The sequence below is a fragment of the Venturia canescens genome, chromosome 5 (genome assembly GCF_019457755.1).
Source record: "Venturia canescens isolate UGA chromosome 5, ASM1945775v1, whole genome shotgun sequence".
Taxonomy (NCBI): domain Eukaryota; kingdom Metazoa; phylum Arthropoda; class Insecta; order Hymenoptera; family Ichneumonidae; genus Venturia; species Venturia canescens.
This window is the reverse complement of record NC_057425.1, coordinates 10,028,845-10,048,732: the sequence shown is the minus strand read 5'-3', so window position 1 is coordinate 10,048,732 and position 19,888 is coordinate 10,028,845. Positions and strand designations below refer to the sequence as shown.

At 37.0% G+C, this 19,888-nt stretch overlaps 2 protein-coding genes and 1 long non-coding RNA gene across 9 annotated transcripts in view; 2 read left to right on the top strand and 1 right to left on the bottom strand.

The window, feature by feature from the left end:
• The window catches only part of GABA-B-R3 (gamma-aminobutyric acid type B receptor subunit 3), a 61,197-nt gene extending 54,189 nt beyond the window's left edge, over positions 1-7,008 (top strand). The window contains exons 15-19 of one of the 2 annotated variants that reach the window (XM_043420635.1): positions 54-347; positions 542-786; positions 3,988-4,188; positions 4,818-5,045; positions 5,848-7,008. In XM_043420635.1, coding sequence (XP_043276570.1) covers positions 54-347; positions 542-786; positions 3,988-4,188; positions 4,818-5,045; positions 5,848-6,539 — 1,660 coding nt within the window. In that variant the 3' untranslated portion in view covers positions 6,540-7,008. Of the gene's footprint in view, positions 1-53; positions 348-541; positions 787-1,167; positions 1,181-3,987; positions 4,189-4,817; positions 5,046-5,847 lie in introns of those variants that run through there. The other variant, XM_043420636.1, reaches the window with a different exon arrangement.
• A 343-nt stretch (positions 7,009-7,351) lies between these two features.
• On the bottom strand, positions 7,352-15,371 carry LOC122411661 (uncharacterized). Of its 5 annotated transcripts, none has more exons than XM_043420637.1 (4): positions 15,241-15,371; positions 14,021-14,515; positions 13,604-13,859; positions 7,352-11,900 (listed from the first exon to the last, which is right to left on the bottom strand). In XM_043420637.1, exons 3-4 carry the CDS (start codon positions 13,834-13,836, stop codon positions 7,646-7,648), a joined length of 4,488 nt encoding a protein of 1,495 aa, XP_043276572.1. In that variant the 5' UTR covers positions 13,837-13,859; positions 14,021-14,515; positions 15,241-15,371; the 3' UTR covers positions 7,352-7,645. The 5 variants fall into 5 exon arrangements, with proteins under 5 accessions (XP_043276572.1, XP_043276574.1, XP_043276575.1 ...); XM_043420639.1 differs by having other exon boundaries at positions 14,035-14,515; XM_043420640.1 differs by having other exon boundaries at positions 14,097-14,515.
• LOC122411663 (uncharacterized) lies at positions 15,284-17,789 on the top strand. 2 transcript variants are annotated; one of them, XR_006261192.1, is made up of 5 exons: positions 15,284-15,418; positions 15,496-15,718; positions 15,825-16,101; positions 16,414-16,660; positions 17,489-17,789. It is a non-coding gene; the product is annotated as an uncharacterized lncRNA (long non-coding RNA). The 2 variants fall into 2 exon arrangements; XR_006261191.1 differs by lacking the exons at positions 15,284-15,418; positions 15,496-15,718 and having other exon boundaries at positions 15,752-16,101.
• The last annotated feature ends 2,099 nt before the right edge of the window (positions 17,790-19,888 follow it).

Here is a 19,888-nt window from a genome sequence, read left to right as displayed (position 1 = left end):
CTTAAGTTATCAAGGAAATGCTGAACAGTTTAGTGGCCACAAATTTGTTCCAGGCACGTGAAGATCCCAGCATTGAACGACTCCCAGTACATAGGAATGAGTGTTTATTCGGTTGTAATAACGTCGGGAATCGTCGTAGTTCTAGCAAACTTAATGTCGGATCGAGCCACACTCGCATTCGTTACGATAACAGCTCTGATTCTTGCATCGACCACGGCCACACTCGCGCTCCTTTTTCTTCCTCAATTAGCTCACATTCTCACCGGCGAGAGGGCGGATCCAGTCGTACAAAGTTTGGGGCTAAAGATCGAGTGCAATACACGACGATTCGTTAATGATGACAGCAGGTATGTTTTCTACTGTAATTACGAGATGAATATTTCAAATTTGTTTCTTCATATAAATAATTATTAAAAAGCCAAACATTTATTCACATAAAAATCCGATTCACTCCACCTCCTTTGGTTTGCCAGTCTCAAGCAAACAAGTTAACGCAATGGTGTCGAATGAATTTTGGAGTTGGTGTAATTAATGCCACCAGGGAATTGCAGTACAGAGTTGAGGTGCAAAACAGGGTTTATCGACGTGAAATGGCTCAGCTGGAACTCGAGTTGGCCAGATTGGAGAAACAATTAGGGCAAGAGCAGGTCGAACCCTCGCATGAATTGTCTGGTGCGTCAATACCGCCTAGAAACCCAAGTATAGGAGGAGGTTTGCCGTTACTGTTGCTGAGTGTATTACCGCCGGTAATTCCTCGCGCTAGTTGGCCCTCCGCGGATTCTTCCGGTAAGATATGAGTTATCTGAAACCGAGAAAACTCGATTTAATCCACTGGAGTTCGTTTCATTCGAATGAGCAAATTTATTTTGATTAAATTCATTGAAATAACCTTGATGTTTGAAAACCAACGAATCATGGTCAAAAAAGAGGGATTGGAGAGCAAACGCATTTTATTCAAAGCACTGGCCTGGATCGATTTTTACTCGATGATGTATGGATCAAGAGAATTCATCGTGTCGGATAAAATCATTTTCGTTGTTTATTGTCGGGATGGAAAATAGTATTGGTGACTAAAAATCGATGAATCTGACACGCTGAAATCTTTGAATGATAAGAAAATAAGAAATCTATTAATATTATCGCTTCGCTCATTTTCCCGTCATTCAGGTATAACAGAAAGGTGACACAGAATATTCGTTTATTGCACGCACTTGCTTGCCACTTTTATTGTATATAATACACCCACACGATATATCGTACACGGTGCCTGCCGAATAAGAATCAATTTCAGATTGGATATGTTTTAACGTTCAATCGCAAATACGAGCAACGATTTGCCCTAATTTTACCCTCCTTACGATAATAAGATTATCGAACTCGCTTATTGCAAACAACGAAGCAAACACGACTGCAGGTTTTGCAACTTTTTTTTTATCCCCGGGAATGCTCCATTTTGTTTCCCCGAACTTCCAACTTTTTTTACAGATTCATATTATTTTTAGGCAGGACTCATTGTTCTTACGTGATTCTGAGACAAAAGTAGTTCAGCTTTCTAAGGATAACCCGCTTTATCAATACAAACCTGGTCTATCATTAATTTGAGGAGAAAAGGGGAGGGTCTGGGGTTCTCGATGGCAGATTCGCCCGCTTGACTTCACAAAGAATAGACTACTAGTAGGTCAGCATTTCCCTGTTTCGTTATTTGACAGGCAGCTACAGCAGGTTTAATCTTGCAGTAGTTCGGCCTTTCGATAAAGTCCGGTGTAGGTCCACGTTTTTTTTTGCGGTAAATGATAGCTTAAGGTCCTCTGATAAGCACAGTTCCAGGGCCTCTTACGGGCAAAGTTTTCAATTATTTCATTTACAATTTTGAGTCTTTAAGGGAACTCCTGTACTGCATGCTAGTCAAATGAGGGCTAAATTTTCGAAACGCTTTTCGACCAAGTTTAACGTACCGATTAAATGTTTTGTTAGTGGATTTGTATTACAGCATATCTTATTAAGATGTAAAAATATTAAAAACTCTAGTTTTGCAAAACCATCAACTGATTAATGCAAATTTCCACGCCGACACATTTTCACTGGTATTTTTCAAAGAAACATCTGCGTTTTTTTATCGATTTTATTGCGACAAGTCTCATTTTGTTCGTCAACTAGTCCTCTATGAATCCACCATGTAGTTGTTTTTTTAACTTGATCGGTTCACTGCTGCAGCTAATTGTTCATTAAGTGAAAAAACTTTTTCATTCATGATTTCTGAAGGGATGAGTTTAAAGGAAAATCTACGTGGTGAATTCGTAGAGTATCAGTTGAGGAACAAAATGAGACTTGGTGCAATAAAATCGGTTTAAAAATACAGATAATTATTTGAAAAATACCAGTGAAAATGTGTCAGCGTGGAAATTTGCATTTATCAGTTGATGCTTTTGCAAAACTAGCGTTTTAAATATTTTTCACGTTAATAAGATATGCTTCAATACATATCTACTAACAATAAGTTTAATCGGTACGTTGAACTTGGTCTAAAAGCGTTTTGAAAATTTAGCACTCATTTGACTAGCATGCAGTACAGGAGTTACCTTAACACGATACCTCATGGGAGAACTTACAATAATATTAATTGTGAAAAAGTTGTGCGGTGTTCGAATTTCGGAAAAGTTTATATCGTGAAGAAAATCCATCACAGATTACGATCTTTAAAAAGAAATATTATTTTACGGGGTTTTTAAGAAAGAAAACATGAAAAAACTTTGGTTTTGACGTGTCGGAAGCGGATGTCAGTCATTACTTTGGACTGCTGGTAACAGCTGATTGAACTTTGGGCAAAGTCGAGAACTGTGGGAATTTCACCAAATTTATTTTTGAGACTGACTCATGTGCTTTGATTCAACTGGTAGCTTCGCTTCTTTTTAATGAATTGACCATTCTTTTTTATCTCAAAAATGGTTTAATCTAAATTTTGACGCCGATAACAACAAAAGTCCGAACGTCCAACTTAGAGAATGTATTCGAGAATATTCTCGTTCGTGTAACCACGTACCGTGATAAAAATTCTGTATATCTAAGATTTTTTATTAGCTCAAGTCCCCGAATTTTCGCAGCCTGAATCCAGAGAGGTGAAGAATAAGAGCAAACAATCCGACTGACCGCGTCAAGCTTGTAAAGTTAACGATTATTCAAATAAAAAATCTGTGCCCATGCATTAATAGGACAGAAAAAATGATAAAAAATCGGATCGAGGGACGGGGTTTTGGACAGTGAAAACGCTGTTTTTTAGAGAATTTTTCATTCGCTTATTCAACGTCATGTTAACCTGATATATTTATTAAATTGAAAGCGATAGCAAGTATTTATTATTACGATATCGATGTGGCCAAAAATATCGAAATACCTCATATGCATATGCACATTATTTAATGATATTCGTTTAACGAAATAATACATTTCGTATATATGTTAATAAACTTGCAATATATGTGAAACGCATGCAAATTCATAGTCTATTAAATCCCGTAGTAATCTGACAAAATGGAAACACCATCACCAGATGGTCCAGATTTTCATTGAAGAGAAAAGGAATACTGTAGAATTCGTTTTAAAAAGGATTTGGACATTAGCACATTTGGGCTTGTACATTGAAACCCATGGCAGGGTTGAACAAATAACTTGACGTGTTAAACTCACATGTAAATATTTCATACCTCAAAGTAACAATAGCTTTGGAATAGATATTGCGAGCTCTAGAAATACAATGAGGAATGCAATGGGCACAAATGGACGAAAAGCTGTTGCTATGCGACTCTCCGCTAAGTCTCTTTGCTTCGTTTTTATTCAGTTGTTGTCATACGCTTATAAAAACGCGGTAATGCAATGGTTTCATTCACCTATTTCGTTCTTCCACTCTTCGTTGTTGTTGAAGACGATAAATAACGAAAAAACAGCAACAACAAAAAGCATTGCTATTTACCCTCTCCCCGGTAAAACCAGGCATGCGTCGCGGAACCGTAGCGTTTAGCAGTCAACCAGAACTGGAACCGGATGGAGCTCGAAGAAGTCTTGCAGATATTTACAAACTACAATGGCGAAGGGATACCGAGGGACCGAACCGTTTGGGAGTATTTCAACGTCTCTTTAGTCTCTTTGGTAGCCGACCAAGCAGCAGGAAAACCTCAACAGCTTCTTTTACAGGTAATTATTAGGGAATTCATCTAAACAAATTACAGAGAGTATATTTTCTTTGGTGGATGGCACGCGTGATGCAACTTCGTTACGTGCACGCAAAAAAAAGTATTTCGGTGCTTTGTTCAGTTAGATCTTGTTAGAATAGTCTTTTCATATCGGAATTACGTCGGCAATTTTTACTCCATCGCATCATCATTCATTTTACCCTCCCCTTAATAAAATCACATTTAAATAAGTACTTCACGATGATGCGGATAAAAAAACACGTTTAACATTTTTTTTTATACGATTTGAACCAAGCCTGGCAGAGACATACAAAATTGTTTTCGAATAGTCCACGCAAGCTTGATGACTCGTGAAGCCTCTGCTTACAATAAAAACTGAATGACATATTCGAATAAATTCACAGAATTGTGTAGAACGAGTGTGGATCATTATTTTAAATTCATCTACATAGAAATTAGGGCAAAGTTATCTTTGACGTACAAATAAAAAGCATACATTCGTGATCATACGAGAAAACTAGTTTTCAACCTGTTGTCAGGTCCTAGTCCATAATGTGAAACGTGAATTTAGGCATTCAATTATTTTCATAACTCTGTCGATTTTTTTTTCATGGGATACTTTTTGTTCAGGCGTCGCATCAGCCCTAAGAGTTCACATGGGATACATCGCTGGTCTGGTGCCAGGAACCAAAGCTTCGTCCAGCTGTCAAGTTAATGTTCAAGGCATCAGGCAGCCTCATCCGCGCTGTGGGTCAGGACCAATTATAAGTATAACGAGCGAAGAGGATAGACGCTTCAGCCTAGGTCTGAAACGTAAAGAGAGTAGCGAGCCAAGAGTTAATTTCAGTCTACCATCAAGTAAGTCAGAAACATCGATTCGGACGTATTAAGGAATTGCGTGTATGTTGGAAGTTTGGAAACAATCGATTATTTTTTATCTTTTTATGATCACAGAATTTTCAATTTTTCTTACTTTGTTTTAAGATTCTAGCTGATAGGAAGCAATAAATGTAATCACGTCGTTCGACATTGCATCTGCAATAAGTCGAATAGTTAAAAAATTCTCTTGACTATTATTTTCTTTATTCAATACCTTTTCTACATCCTGTGAATTTATTATTATTTGACATATAATTTAACTTCCTTTACGATAAATTTGATATGAAAAATATAAGAAAAGTTGTACTTTAGATTCGTCAGCCTATTTCATGAGCATTTTGCCCCTGCATTCTCAGTTGGGCAGCATGAAAAAGGGATTTAGAAAGGCGAATGAGAATTGAATACTCGAGAAAATGAGAAAACTCGTCAAAGTAACTTTGTATATTGGAATAACGCAACCACGTTTCCCTCGCTTCTTCGAGCGCGTCCACGGGACCCAGAGTAGGCGTTTTTTCGCAACTGCCGAAGAGAGCAGTATTCGGGGATACTCGAAAAAGAACTTTAAGCTCCTAGGAGTAAACCACCAGGCTCAAAAAAGCTCGGAAAGGTGGTTGCGTTATATAAAGTATCGTGTGCACCTCGGAGACAAAAATTTAATTATTGATTCATGCGATGAATGAAAAAGAAAAAATGATTTTGCAGACCTTCGAAAGCGGAAATCCTCTTAGAACCATTTAGAAAAATCGATTTCATGATTACCATTTTCTTTCCTCTGACGTAGAAGCGAATACGAGTCAAGGTTCATCGAGGGAAAAGGTTCGAGGTTCACCACGATTTCCTCACAGAATCGTGCCAGCAAACAGTATGAGCGCACTGTCTCCAGGGTCGATAAGTGCTGCACATCAAAAATGGCACTCAATGGAGGACGCATCGAAACGAAAAAATGTAAATTTGAACAACTGTCGTTTCACGTACGGTCCCAGCGACGACGTGTGGGCAGCGAGGGAGTACGGCATACCACTGAGTGAATTATCAAACTCGGTTCGAGAACGTCGATTTCCGGAGCAGCTAGAATCCAAGTTATTTTCAACGAATGATTCGAGCGTCAGTCCGGATGACGCTCCATTGGAGAGCGCGTTGCAAAAACTCTTTCGAGAAAATAGTACAATCAGTTGTGAATACGATAACAATACGAGCAATGAAAATTCCAAACAATCGAGCAAAATAGCGCTAGATGTGATTTCTCAAACGGAAATAACGGTGTCTACGAGCAACGGCAGCGAATGCGATCGAGAAGCTCGAATATTCCGAGCTGACAATTATTCAACCGGTGACTCGATGAATCTGCATTCGAGCGTGACGAACTTTGAGGAGACCAGTGACAAAAACGAAAGCAACGTTGATGTCGATAAAACACTTTCGGTATATTGCACAGTAAAACCTAGCGAATGTAACGATCCCCAAGAAAATTAGGTTTAAAAATGTATTTTGTCGCGAATGAATAACGATAACGATATTAAATGTTATGGGACCAAATGAGGAAATTTTATTGGAAGCAGGAAAACGTGAACAGAGTTTTTCGATTCTTTTCTTCGTTCGCATAATTTTATAACGATGAAATTCATTTTATTGAGAAAGAATTGCAAAACTAGTTGTATGTATTGCACGTGATTTTTTTAAGGAAGCAAGTCGACTATTCTAAACTCTTATAATTTACAATAGCTCTTCATCCTTCAAAAATATGTATCAACAATTTTTTCGATTACCTGAAAAGATTTTACGCCACATCAGAGTTCTTTTTCGGCCAATGATTCAGAAAAGCATATTCGAAATTGCTAAAAGATCGAGAGTCCTTTTTCTTGCGATATGCAAGCTTTATCTGTGTCCTGAAAATGTGTGTGTGTGTGTGTGTGTGTGTGTGTGTGTGTGTGTGTGTGTGTGTGTGTGTGTGTGTGTGTGTGTGTGTGTGTGTGTGTGTGTGTGTGTGTGTGTGTGTGTCTGTGTGTGTGTGTCAAGGTAAAAACAAATTCTAGTTTCTAAACATTTTGAGCAGCAATAAAGAGAAATTTTCGTGCAATAATTCTTTACGAGGCAATGTAAAAAAAAAAAATAACAAAGTATAGAAATAAACAAATATTTAAGAAATGTATCTGTATTGATAAATGTAAACGAAACGTGAGTTATAAACCGAATGATTGTAAAAAACATGAGTTTTCAACTCGTTATGAATGAACGCAAGTGAATGACAACGTTTCGACTCTGAATGAATTTCCGATTGCTGCTCATACCGTTTTCAAGGCGTAAATATTTATTTTTTACAATGTAAATTATTAAACCTGTTACATCGCCAAACACGTAACATTATTTATACAGTTCGAATGCACAATGTAGTATGATTTATCTACTTCATTCGTGACCTTATCAATAAAGTAAAAAATAAAAACTTGCTCGGATTGAACTTTACATGTTATGTCATCATACGAAAATATTTCGTAACAAGCTTCCTTCGTCGACAATTCTCAATTCGAGAGGATGAAGAAAATATTTATACTAAAATAATACATACAGATAGAAATAATTTATGTCGCTGTCGGTAATGTTTCAATTTGATCCTTTTTTATTACCGATTTGTCAACATTTTGTATTTGTTCTTTGCTCAATTTATCTTCAAGCATACGAGAAGGAGACTCATTGTCATTGTGACTTTCCTGTTGCTTGCTTGAATCTTCGAAACCGTTTGAAGAATTTTGTGATTTTTCGTCAATTTTACGATCTTTCATGTCCATATTGGGGGATTCGTTGATTTTGGAGGTCGATTTCCAAGCTTTCAGAGCCTCGAATCTCCTGCGTTTGAGGAAGGCCATACCATGCACCCTCATGTGTTTATCCAACGCTGGTTTGTCCTCGAAAACCGCCATGCAAACGTAACACTGATTCGATTCTGTTGCTTTTTCATCTTCCTCCGTATCGTCAAGAACGTCTGGCGCATAGGCCGTGTTTTTCGTCAGATAAGTTATCGGATCTTCTATACCGTGTAACGCTTTGAGATGCATTTGTAAACTTGGTACAACCACAAAATTCTCCCCACATTCGAGACAAATGAGATACTGTCCTTTTATACGATGCTCTGTCGCAATGTGGTTGCGCAACATCGATCTGTCTTCGAAGGGTTGATCACATTTTTTGCAACGGAAGGTTCCTTCTATCTGCTGGACGGGCTCGGGCCTAACACAAATTCCAAAACTAGGTGAACCGGGACGTTCAATATGTTTTTTCGGACCCCAGCGTCTCCGTCGTTTCGGACTAATCGCAGCAACAATGTCTATCTTACGTTTTTTATTATTGTCGATCGAATCTTTAGGATTCGAGGCCGAATCGTCGATAAAATCCATTGATACGCGAGGGACATTTGGAGATAATGCGAATATCTCGTAATCGCCCGAGTGATTCGTATCGAAGTGATTTTTAATTACGGACCAAGATGTGTTTATGAGTTCTCCGCATAAATGGCAATTGTAAGTAATGGGCTCACTTTCAGTATCGATCGGGCTGTTCAGAGCTATTCTCCATGGCTTTTGCGCCAGCGATTCTTTGCTCGCTACAACGCTCTTGATATGCGTAGGGTTCGTAAAATCTTTCGTCACGTCGTCCACGTTCTCGCTGGAGAGCTCTGCCAAAGAGAAGGTATTTTCCAATTCAGAGTCGTCGCCTTTTGAATTCACCGATATCACACTTATTTCTTCATGCGAATTGGACGAATCTTCGCACCCGAGTTGTTCCTGAATGAGAGACGAGTTCAAACGTAGCGTTATCGTCCCAGGATGTTCGCTCAACCCTGCTGATTCGCCGCTCGCTTCTTTCGACGTTTCTCTCGGAATTTCCGGAGATTCTGGTGAACAATCGGCGATGGACTTCACCGAAATGATTTCCAGTCGAATATCATTCGCCTCGGCATTCTCAGATTCAAACTCTTCCACAGCCTCCGATCTAACTTCCAGTATCCGTGGCAATCTGGACTCGTCGTTGTTGAGCACTGTCTCCGAGGTGTCTGGACCATATTCAAAAGTTGCTGGAGTAATAGTACGAGCGTCGAGAATTTTTGGTCCCGTTTGGTCGGAATTCGAAACTTCGGGAATTTGGCCTGCTCTGATATCGATGATACTGGACATAACCGGTGTTAGTTGAATGTCATTGATAATTCTTGAAAGACACTCTTTGCTCACAATCTCGTGCATTCGATTCAAATGAAATTTAACCAGATGTTCACGCATCAATGATTTATTCCTTTCTGAACCTTGAGTTATCGTAGTACAAAATGGACATTTGTAATAAATCCACCTGAGCACACCCACGTGATCGGACAAATGAGCTCTGAAGAGCTCAGGCCGCACGATGCATTGTTTCAAGCTGCAAACCAACAGCCTCCTTGGCTCCGGCATCTTTTCGAGATCGGAGTGATGCTGGGAGTGATGTTTCGTGTAATCGTCGGAAGTAGGCGCTTCAGGGTATTCCATTTTGCATTCGGTACAAATAATTTTAGTTCGACTATGAAGAAGTATGAAGTGTCGAGTTATCGATTCCATATCGAGGATACCTTCGATTTCACACACGCCACAGCCGTATATGTATCTCTCCATTGGATGGAAACATGTGGTCCAAACGTGAACTTCTAATTCGGCACTTGTAGGAAATACGATTGAGCAGCTCGGACACATAAAGGGCATTTCACCTCTGTGCAATTTAATGTGTGTCTTCAGTTGTAACAAACTGCCCTGATTCGCCTCGCAGATACAACAAATGTTGTCGTTACACTGACAATAAATGGTCGGATGAATCGGTGGAATGCATATTCCCACGATATAATTATCTGGCTTCAATGTTTTGCCACATGTTTCGCATATTCGAACCCTTCCGGTGCCTTTTATTCGCTTTTCCCATTGACGTATATTGTTTTCAAATTCATCTCTGGTATGAACTTCCTTGTTCGAACGGGTAGGTTCATTACCCTTTACTAATTCTCTCATATTCTCGAAAGCTGTTATCGTTTTCATGTTATTCGTACGAACAGAATCGTCCTTCGAATTTACTTTTCTCGAATAACGTTCGGTTATTTCCTTGAGATGTTCGATGTACGATTCCAGCTGGGTTGGAGAGACACGATGCAAATCATTCATTAAAGCCTCTCGACATTTTACCAACAAGGTTTTCTGCATTTTCGATAATCTCGCTTTGCTGTCCTGTGAAGTCAAATTTGCTTTTACCGTGGTGAGTGGAAATCCAGTAGGAGTTACGATTTTGGCGAGAGTTCTGCTGCGCTTACAAACTCGTGTGATTGGAACTGTTTTTTTCGTTTGGGTCGGATCGATCCCAAAGATTGTTGATAGTTTCGTGCCCGGCATAATTTTCGGAAGTATAGAAACAACCTTTCTGCCTGAAATCGGAGCTATGAGAGGTGGAGGATTACGCAATTTCTTGATAATCGGATCCTGGAGTATCGATTGTGATTTCGATTTAGGCACGTGTCTGACGATGTATTTTTTGCCGTTTTGAAAAACAATACGCCCATGAAGGGAAATCTGTTCTGAGAAACTCTGTGGTTTTGCTGATACAGGCACAACGTCAGATTTTTTGTTTTTCACGGGGCCACTGGTCGAAGAATTAATCTTGGGATCTATTTTCTGATTTTTTGTACATTTCTCGTCGAGAATCAATATTTTTTCGTTGCCTTTCAATTGCGAGCTAATTGTGGGTTGGTTGATTGTGATTGTGGGTTGTTGAAGGTGGTCCGGAAGTTCGATCGAACGATTTTCAGCCTCACAACTACTACCGACGACTAACGAATTCTGTGTATTTTTCGTGTTGACTGTTTCCGTCGGCAAGTGTTTTATGATCGTCGAAAGACTGAGACCTTTTGAACTGCGTATCGTTAATACGCGCGGAGTTTGGCGACTGATCATCGTTACTGGTGACGATGACGGCCTGGTGAGCTCTTTACACGTGTTTGAGGTTACATCACTGGATTTATCCATGCATCTGTCGTGCTGCTCAGAAAAGGAAGGCCAAAGTGATTTTGCTCGTTCATCAGTTGGATCATTGTGGGAACCTCCGGAGGAATTTACTTCGGAAAATTCTGAAAGTAATAGATTACTGGGCATCGATCCACAATCAACAAAGGCAATAGCGTTTGCAGTATCGGTCTCATCCTCGGCCAATGGATCTTTTTCATCTTGAGCCGAATTAGATTGATCACTTACACTTGACGCTGTAGTACTATTTTCCAAAGGCTTATTTTTTTGCGTTCTCTCTCCTAAATCCTTTGCATTCATACTATTTTTCGAATAACGAGAAAGTATATCCGATATCGGATTCTTTTTCTTTGACTCCATCCAATTTAAAAAAGTTTTCCAATGAGTTAGCTGGAGATTCATTCCCCTCATCCAATCCATGATGTGTATTTGTTTTATGAACATTGTTTCCATCAGAGCCTTACATAATTTATCCAATTGTCCATAATCTTCGTGTTGTATGCCAGTTGGCAAAGGCATCAGCATGATGTCGTTCAAATCAACCGTTAAGATCCCGTGCATTCGTAAATGCGCGAAAAATTGGCACTGATTGTAAAAAACTCGGATAACACCTTTTTTTATATTCTTTGTGGCACCAATATCCGACAAATATGCTCTTTTCGATGCCTCCACGTTCCGACAAGCCACACAGGGGGGTTGATTTTGACCAACGTGAGTACATTTTATTGTAAAACACGATTGACACCAGTAACCAAGAATCCAACTTCGACGGGACGTGTGCTCTTCTATACTGCTCAGGAATCGAAAACTGAAACGAATCATTTATTTTTTTTATAATATCCTGCAGATCAGATAATATCAGACTGTGATTGACATGCATGATACTCGAATTTTTATTGTCAGATTGAAACATGTTTGGCCTTGGCGAAAAGTATTAGTTACCCTCAAAGTCTTCATTAGATAGATAAATAATCGAAAATCTCGACGAGGAACACTATCGTGAACCAATTTAAAACTAATCCATCCTCTTAAAGAACCGGGATTTTGAAGCGGACAACTCCAGCTCTATTTTGCATCTCTATTCTCATTTCTGTGATTTTTTTGCTATCACGTTTTGAAAGAGCTGTTGTTTTACGAAAAACTTTCAGTTCGAGATAAATTACTCGCAAACAAATTGAATTTATGTATCGCACATTACATGTAGTTATGGTGAAAACATAGATCAAGTATACAGTTGAAAAAAAATTCATTCTATTTTTTTATGCATCAAGTTCAATCCAGATAATTTTCTGTCGAATCCAGTAGTTCTGATAAATATTGTGTTCTTGAAAAGGTTCAGTGAATATCATTGGTCTAAAAACCTGCATTTCTTCTTTAATACGGATAAGAATCATAACTACTTTTTGATGTTTAGTCATTTTAAGGGTAAACATGACAGAGGGTGTGTCAATAATAAGTGTAAGTAGCTGAGTTAATTAACGTGGAAATAGTCAAATATAGAAATAATATCACCTCATGATGTTCACTTGGCAGATGCTCAGGACCCAACATAGTGTCGAATAATTTTTCACATTTACATGTGTAATTGAAAAGTTCATTGCATTTGATAAATACAAAAGAGGTTAATACTTTTGACCAAGGCTACATTGCCACGAGTTTTTCTCCTCGTTTCTTTATTAAATAAAAAATAAAATAGTGATGAATATATGGATAGTGGATAAAATTACTGTAACAAGCTGAATCAATGTTATGAACATAGCAAGTTGCCTCAAATAAATATACAAAATATGGTTTAAACTGAAACCACGAGTTGTGTCGGAACCATTTTAATTTTGTCAAGAAAAAAATATTGAATTCATTTTATTAAAACATAAAAATAAATAAAAATACCCGGGGAAGGATACAGAAATCGTAGAATTGATTTTCTGTTATAACGCAATTTTCATTCATTTTTATCATTTTATAGTCAAATATTACTGCACTTTTCTTCAACTACATGGACTACGCCTATACGGCGCTTTTATTCCGGTTTAGTAACTATACCGTTTAGTTACCTTAATCTCAACACCCGGAATAACTAGACCGGTCTAGTTATTCCGAATTGAAATTTGGAGTATTCAAATTATGTACCAAATTTTAATGACCCCAAATTCAAATTTGAGCAGATGAAAAAATTAATTTTTGTACATAATTTATATTCAATAATTTTTGTGAACTAAAATTGTATACGTATAATTTTAAATTCAGAAGTTCAAGTTGGAAAAAAATATCAAAATCAAAATTATATCAAGGCAAAATATTAAATGGTTATGTTAATGCAATAGTAGTTGAATAAAAATTCTATGAATTAATGTTTGTTTAGACATAATATTAAATCATTTTCGTTTAATATATTTTTATGTAAAACAGGGGTCATAGCAGTGTACTTAGAAAATGGTAAAAAATGATTAACCAGTCATTTGAAAAACAGAGGATGCATTGATCTGAATAAAGATATTTAAAAATGCTTACCAATCTCTACATTGTTTACAAACATATCCAGTCTTATCAACATCTTTTTTTATGGAAGCTGGAGGTTCTGATGGCATGTACGGGGTATAATCAGTGTTGAAAACTGCTTTATTAATGGCATCATAGTATCCGATACCCCATCTCGATTCAAGTTTTTTGTTCTTCTTAAGCCTTGGTATTGGCAGATCTTCCTTTGATTTTGTTGGATTCACCGGAGGATCCTGTGATAACATTTTGATGCTGGTGCTCCAAACTTCTGTAAGCGGATACTTGTTTTTAATGTAAATGCAATGGAAATTTTGATCTCACATTACGTTTTTATGTAACAATCACAAAAAAATACAAAATAATTAACAGTCTACTCAAAGCTCATATTTAATTCACACGATTTTTTCCAAGTACCCAAAGCATCAATACCTCAAAATATTAACCTCGATAAAGAAACGTTCTTCTTGTTCTCTCAAGTTATTAATAGAGAAGATAATGAAAGTACTTTTCCCGAGACTCTACCGTTGATTTTTTCCTCTTGATTTTTCTTTTAATCGCAGTAAAGCAACAATCCAAACAGTTGATTTCCGGCCATCACAAATCTTCAGCTGTTCGTTCTTTTCGTTCGGTAGACTGCCCGTCTTGTCCGTCGATGTCGCGCAGAACGCGACGGTGCTGCCACCAACTAAACTACAATCATCCTCGTGCTTGAGTTTGGAATAGGCGCAACGGCAGATAAAAAAAATTCAGAATGTTCCTGCTTGTTATTATTCCTCCACAGTTATCGCATTTCTTTTTTCCTTATTTATCCGTACAACGAAATCACTTTTTCAAACATTTCGAGAATAAAGTGTGTGTTGCAGATGCAATCTGTAGAAATATATAATTCCACTGCTGTGTCCACATGCGTATGTTCATTGATTCCTGTAAAATGGGACAAAATTCAATTCATAAAACATGAATGTATCAATAATCATAGATTTTTTAAAATCTTATTTGAAAATTTGTCAATCTTAGTAAGTAAATGAGATAACCGAAGCAAAGCGGTATTCTCAGAACCTCTGTTGACCATCTTTTTTAGCAGATTTTATCATATTTTATTTTTGATTTAACAATGAAATGAGAGCTTATCAAGTGCAGTTTTTAAATTCAAAGTGACAATTGTGTCACTTTAAATACAATTTGTGCAGAACTGTCACCACTATGTGCATTAATAAGTGTCGTAGAAAGTTAGACTTTGTCTATATACTTTAAAATTGCATATTTTTTTAAAAAGGTCTTCATGATGCCTGCATAACTCATCACAAAGTAATAATTCTGTCAGTGAAGTTTTGCTAGCACAGTGTATAAAAGTGTATACACTTTTATAAGAGTTTTCCCTCTGTTAGCGACAAAAAAAACATGCGTATGAAATAATTTTATGGAAACTAATTTTACCACAAGTTTCAGTGACAGGTAAAAAGAAATACATGTTCTCAACAGAAATGTTCTCAAGGTATATTCCACTTTGCTCCGGTTGGCTTAAGAACTGAAAAAAATGTAAGATATGAAAGCAATTTGGGAGTAACTAGTCAGTTATTGTATTCTACGATGGACATCATATTTTCCATTTCATGAGATTGTTGATAATTTTTAAATCATATAGTTACCTGATATTTTTCATCAATAATCGAGGCTTTCAGGCTGCTTGATAGCCACAGCTGTACTTGTTTTTCACTTGGGTCTCTATGCAGTTTTTTTTGGAGTACGAAGGAAGTACTTAAAATTTCTCAGTGCAAACTCTGCAGATAATATTCCAAATATTATCGGATCACTAATCGAAGCGACGTATGTACAGACAATGAGACGCTAGTCTGTCTCTAGATTTAATTCTCGATTGTTTTATTCACTTACTGTTTTCATAGGATGCTTTTCAATTACAACTAAGTTGGACACAGAGTTCAACACAGCAGTGTTGAACACAGACGATAGGTCTTGTCGGAATATGACAAACCATTCGCAGTGTCAGTCTCCATGGCAGTGTGCTTACTGTGCTTCACATTACCAACATACTTCGATTGCTCCAATTGAAATTGAAAAGCACCCATAACCACCGACAACTATACTCGACTAACTTGGAGTGATGAGGTTGGTGGTGTTAGCGTCGCGTTTTTTCACCGCTACACGTCGCTGTTGGCAGTTCATAAAGTGCCATAATCTCAAATTATCGTTGAATAACATTTGTGATTTGAAGTAATTTCAGAGACAGAAAATATTGTAAATCTATGTTCTCTGTTACCATGCCGTGTGCGATTCCAACGTGTAACCTGGGTCGTAAATCAGCGAAAGAAAAAGGCTTGGTATTTCAAATTCCATAAAATCTTAAGCTCCATGAAAAATGGATAGCTGCGATTCCTATGGAATTTTTGACTTTAAGCCGTTGCAATTCATATGTGAGAAACACTTTCTCGAACAATACATTCGGAAAAAAATGAATAGAATATCACTCCGGTGGGCAGGTTATTGCAGAGGTAAGTTTACTCGTTTTTTTTTTAATTTTAATTCATAAAAAATTAATTATTGAATGAGAGTATAGTATGGCCTGTACTATATTAGTTATGGTCGGCGGTGGCTGCGAGTCTATTTGTTTAACAATTACCGAATTTTTGTTTAACGATTCACATCCTCTTTAGTAATGTTTATTTGTCTACAACTCAAGAAGGCTTCGACTATGAGGTAAAACTTAAGTATTGTTAAATAAATAAACCAGCTTGCAGCCGTCGCACCAGCCATAACTATGAAATTTCAATAGTTTTGTGAATTTATGAAATTATTGTTCAAAGCGCTTCATGCTCTGGCTCTACTCTATGCGTTGGCAGTATCCGCATAATTTGACACTCCGAATGATGAGCATAATCCTACTGCGGCCGCTGACTTCTCTATTGAAAAACGTTTGTCAGCGGAGCAGAATTACGTTATCAGCGTTGAGAGGATTTTCTGCAGTTGGCGCGAAGGTGGTACTTTCAGTTACAGTAATTGACATTCCAACAAAAACTTCAGAATATAATATTGACTCTTGGAATTGATAAAGTAAGCAATGTGGTATATAGATCTTTAAAATGCGTAGCTGGAATAGACGCCATAAAAGATGTGATAGTTTTTCTCATATAATTATTCAATACACAAATCGGCATTTGAGGATATTTGAGGAGGGTGTTTAAAACTTTCAAGTTTAAAAATACAAAAGCGAAGGGAAGGAAAAAAGAACATTTTTAACCCTATTACAAAATGAAGAATTCTTTTTTTTATTATTTATTTAGTTGCTAATTATATTTTTGTGAGAAAATATATTTTTTAAAACCAGCTAATCCAGAAATAGTATATATTAGACAATTCGCAACAGAATCTTTTTTATCAAGACTACTCCATTTTTACATGTAAAAAGAAAATTGGTTACATTATTTTATTCATAAAAAAAATTAATCAACACACATATATTATTAAGATATACTATAAACAACTCAAACACTTAAGTTTTTCTCTAACCACTGGACTCTCTCCTATTCTGTCAGCCTCATCTTTTATGAGCTATGGGAAAAAATCCAACAAGGAAAGATAATTATTAAAAATATTATTATCCATGGAGAAATTCCTTTTGCCCTGATCATTGTACACTTACTTATTATTTTTTTCATCTAGCCATTTTATCCGTCCTGAGTTTTCAAACAAGATCCAATAAGAAATTTTGAATACTGTATGACCATGTAGAATTTTATTCTTCGCTGCGATCATTAAATATCACCAAAAAATACTCAAAGTGCTTATCATGCTCTTGACAGAAATTATTATTCACATGTGTATATACTCTGATTGACATTCCCAAACTTATAAGCTTATATATTTGATTTATTTTTACAGAAGCAGAAACCAAAGAGATCTCGGCAGTGAATACTGTCATTTTTGAGTTGACTCAATGCATACAGGTTGTTACTTCCAAATCATTGTGTATCCGATATGCGAGGCAGTTCGTTTAACATTGTAGAAGTTGCTTTCAACTGTAAGTGTCTTCCTTCGACATCCATTATTTATTATATTCGACTGCGTCTAAGGCAAAACGCCTATCAAGAAAATTTAGAAGTAGAAAAAAAAATTTTTGAAAAAACTTATTTAAATTAAATCATTAAAATAAATCAATAAAGCGATCAAAAGTATCAGTTTACGCAATGTGCCCTATATATTTATTTCTTGGCTTTCCCTAACCATTAGTATTTTCAAAAATCGTACCGTTACATACAGGAACAAAATGTACACGGCGCTTTTACTCTGATTTAGTAACGCCCGATGTAGTAAAAACCGGTGTTAAAATGCGTAGAAATTAGGGTGCTTCATTTTAGGGCAACCTTTTTTTATCCATCGTGCCCGAAAGTCTTCAGTTAAGGTAGTTCTGTATGTACACGTACGAGCTAAAAATTTGGGCCACGGCGTACAATAAAATCCAATGCTAAAATCCGGTGCTGCCGGCTACACGGTTTTATCAAAGCTTGTACACTGCCTGTCCTACACAATCACGCCTCATCTATGAATAGGTCCTTTACACATATAGAAAGTGGCGCTGTAATCGTGGCAACAACGCCATTCTCCAGTATTACTATAGCGTGAAACGTCAAAATATCAGTGTTTCCCGAAATCTTATTTATTCGTCACGAAAGAAGTTTAAAAAGTGCTCAAATGGCAATTTAATTGAGAAAAGTGGTCGAACATTTGAGAAAAAAGCTTTCATTTTTTATAAAAAGCTTTATTTCAAGAGAGCGCTCACATCGACAGTAGTGCTGTTCTCTATAGCTGACGCGCGGTCCCTCTAGCGGTCACTTTTCTCTGACATATTGCGGACTACTCGTCAGTACCTGAGTTACAAGACCTGACTGTGATTTAAGGTAATTCTATCGCCAGGCTTAGTTCATAAGATTTAAAAGAAAAAAATTTATGCTGTACTTAAACCTTTAATAAAGGGCTGTGTAAAATTTAAGGGTCGGTTATCGACCTAATTTCAGAGAAATTAATTATTAAAATTGGTGGTTTTCGTGAAGGAATTTCGAAACAGCATACAAAAACCTAACTTCCGGTTGCCTAGAAATCCATAAAATTCTGGAAAAAAAAACTGCAATTCATGTACTTAACACTTGTAGTAATCTAATACTCAAAAAAAGTTGCCCTTATCGGCCTATTTTTTACGGAATATTAAGTTTAATTTGAACTTCCGGCATTGGATTTCCTACGACTCGCTATGATAAAGAGACATGACAGTAAGGCATCAGCTGAGTGTAGTCCTAACCTCAATTTGACAGATCAGCAGAAAAGAGGTTAAACACTTACGAGTGGTCGAGTAGAAAAAGACGGAGAGAACCGGTGTTGTCAAACGTAAACCTGGGGATACTACGTGAATCGTTGGACTAACTTTTTTTAAATTTTTATAATTCAATACGAACATTCATTTAAAGGATCACACATGGAAAATTTTACTTATAAGAAATAATTTTTTTCCATATGTGAATAATATTAATTAATATAAGTCTTAACTATTAGCGGTGGTATGACTAGACTGAAGCGATAGAATTACCTTAAGGTAATCTATCACTTGAGCGAGTGCGAGAGAGATAGCTGCAAAATGGTGGCACGTTTTACTCGGACATCGTTGATTTTTTGAGAAAAATAAAAGTTGCATCTTGTTCTCTGATTAAATGAGAATATCGTGTAACTCATATTTTCTTTCAAATATCAACCTAGTCGGAATAAAACGGGCAGCAGGATTTTTATCAACTGAACAACTGAAAGATCGCCTTAAGGTGATCTATCACTTGCGCGAGTGCGAGAGAGATAACTGCAAAATGGTTGCACGGTTTACTCGGACACCCTTGATTTTTTGAGAAAAATAAAAGTTACACCTTGTTCTCTGATAAAATGAGAATAGCGTGTAACTCATATTTTCTTTCAAATATCAAGCTACTCGGAATAAACCGTGCAACAGGATTTTTACCGACTGAACAAGTGATAGAGCACCTTAAGTCGTATTCCGAAACCTGCTGCCATAGCGCTGTAAGCCCTATACCAAAGCACGTACTCGCAGTACTGACAGTAGGTTCTGAAACACGGCCTTAGTCTTAGCTTTGAACGACATCTAGAGTTATATTTGGCGCAAAGCAATGTGGGTACTACGTTACCAACCAACAGAATAGAATGCGGAATATTCAAACTCTTCTTGTTAACTTCTGTGAGCTAAATATGCTTCCAAGGCCTTTTATATTCATTTTTCAATAAAAA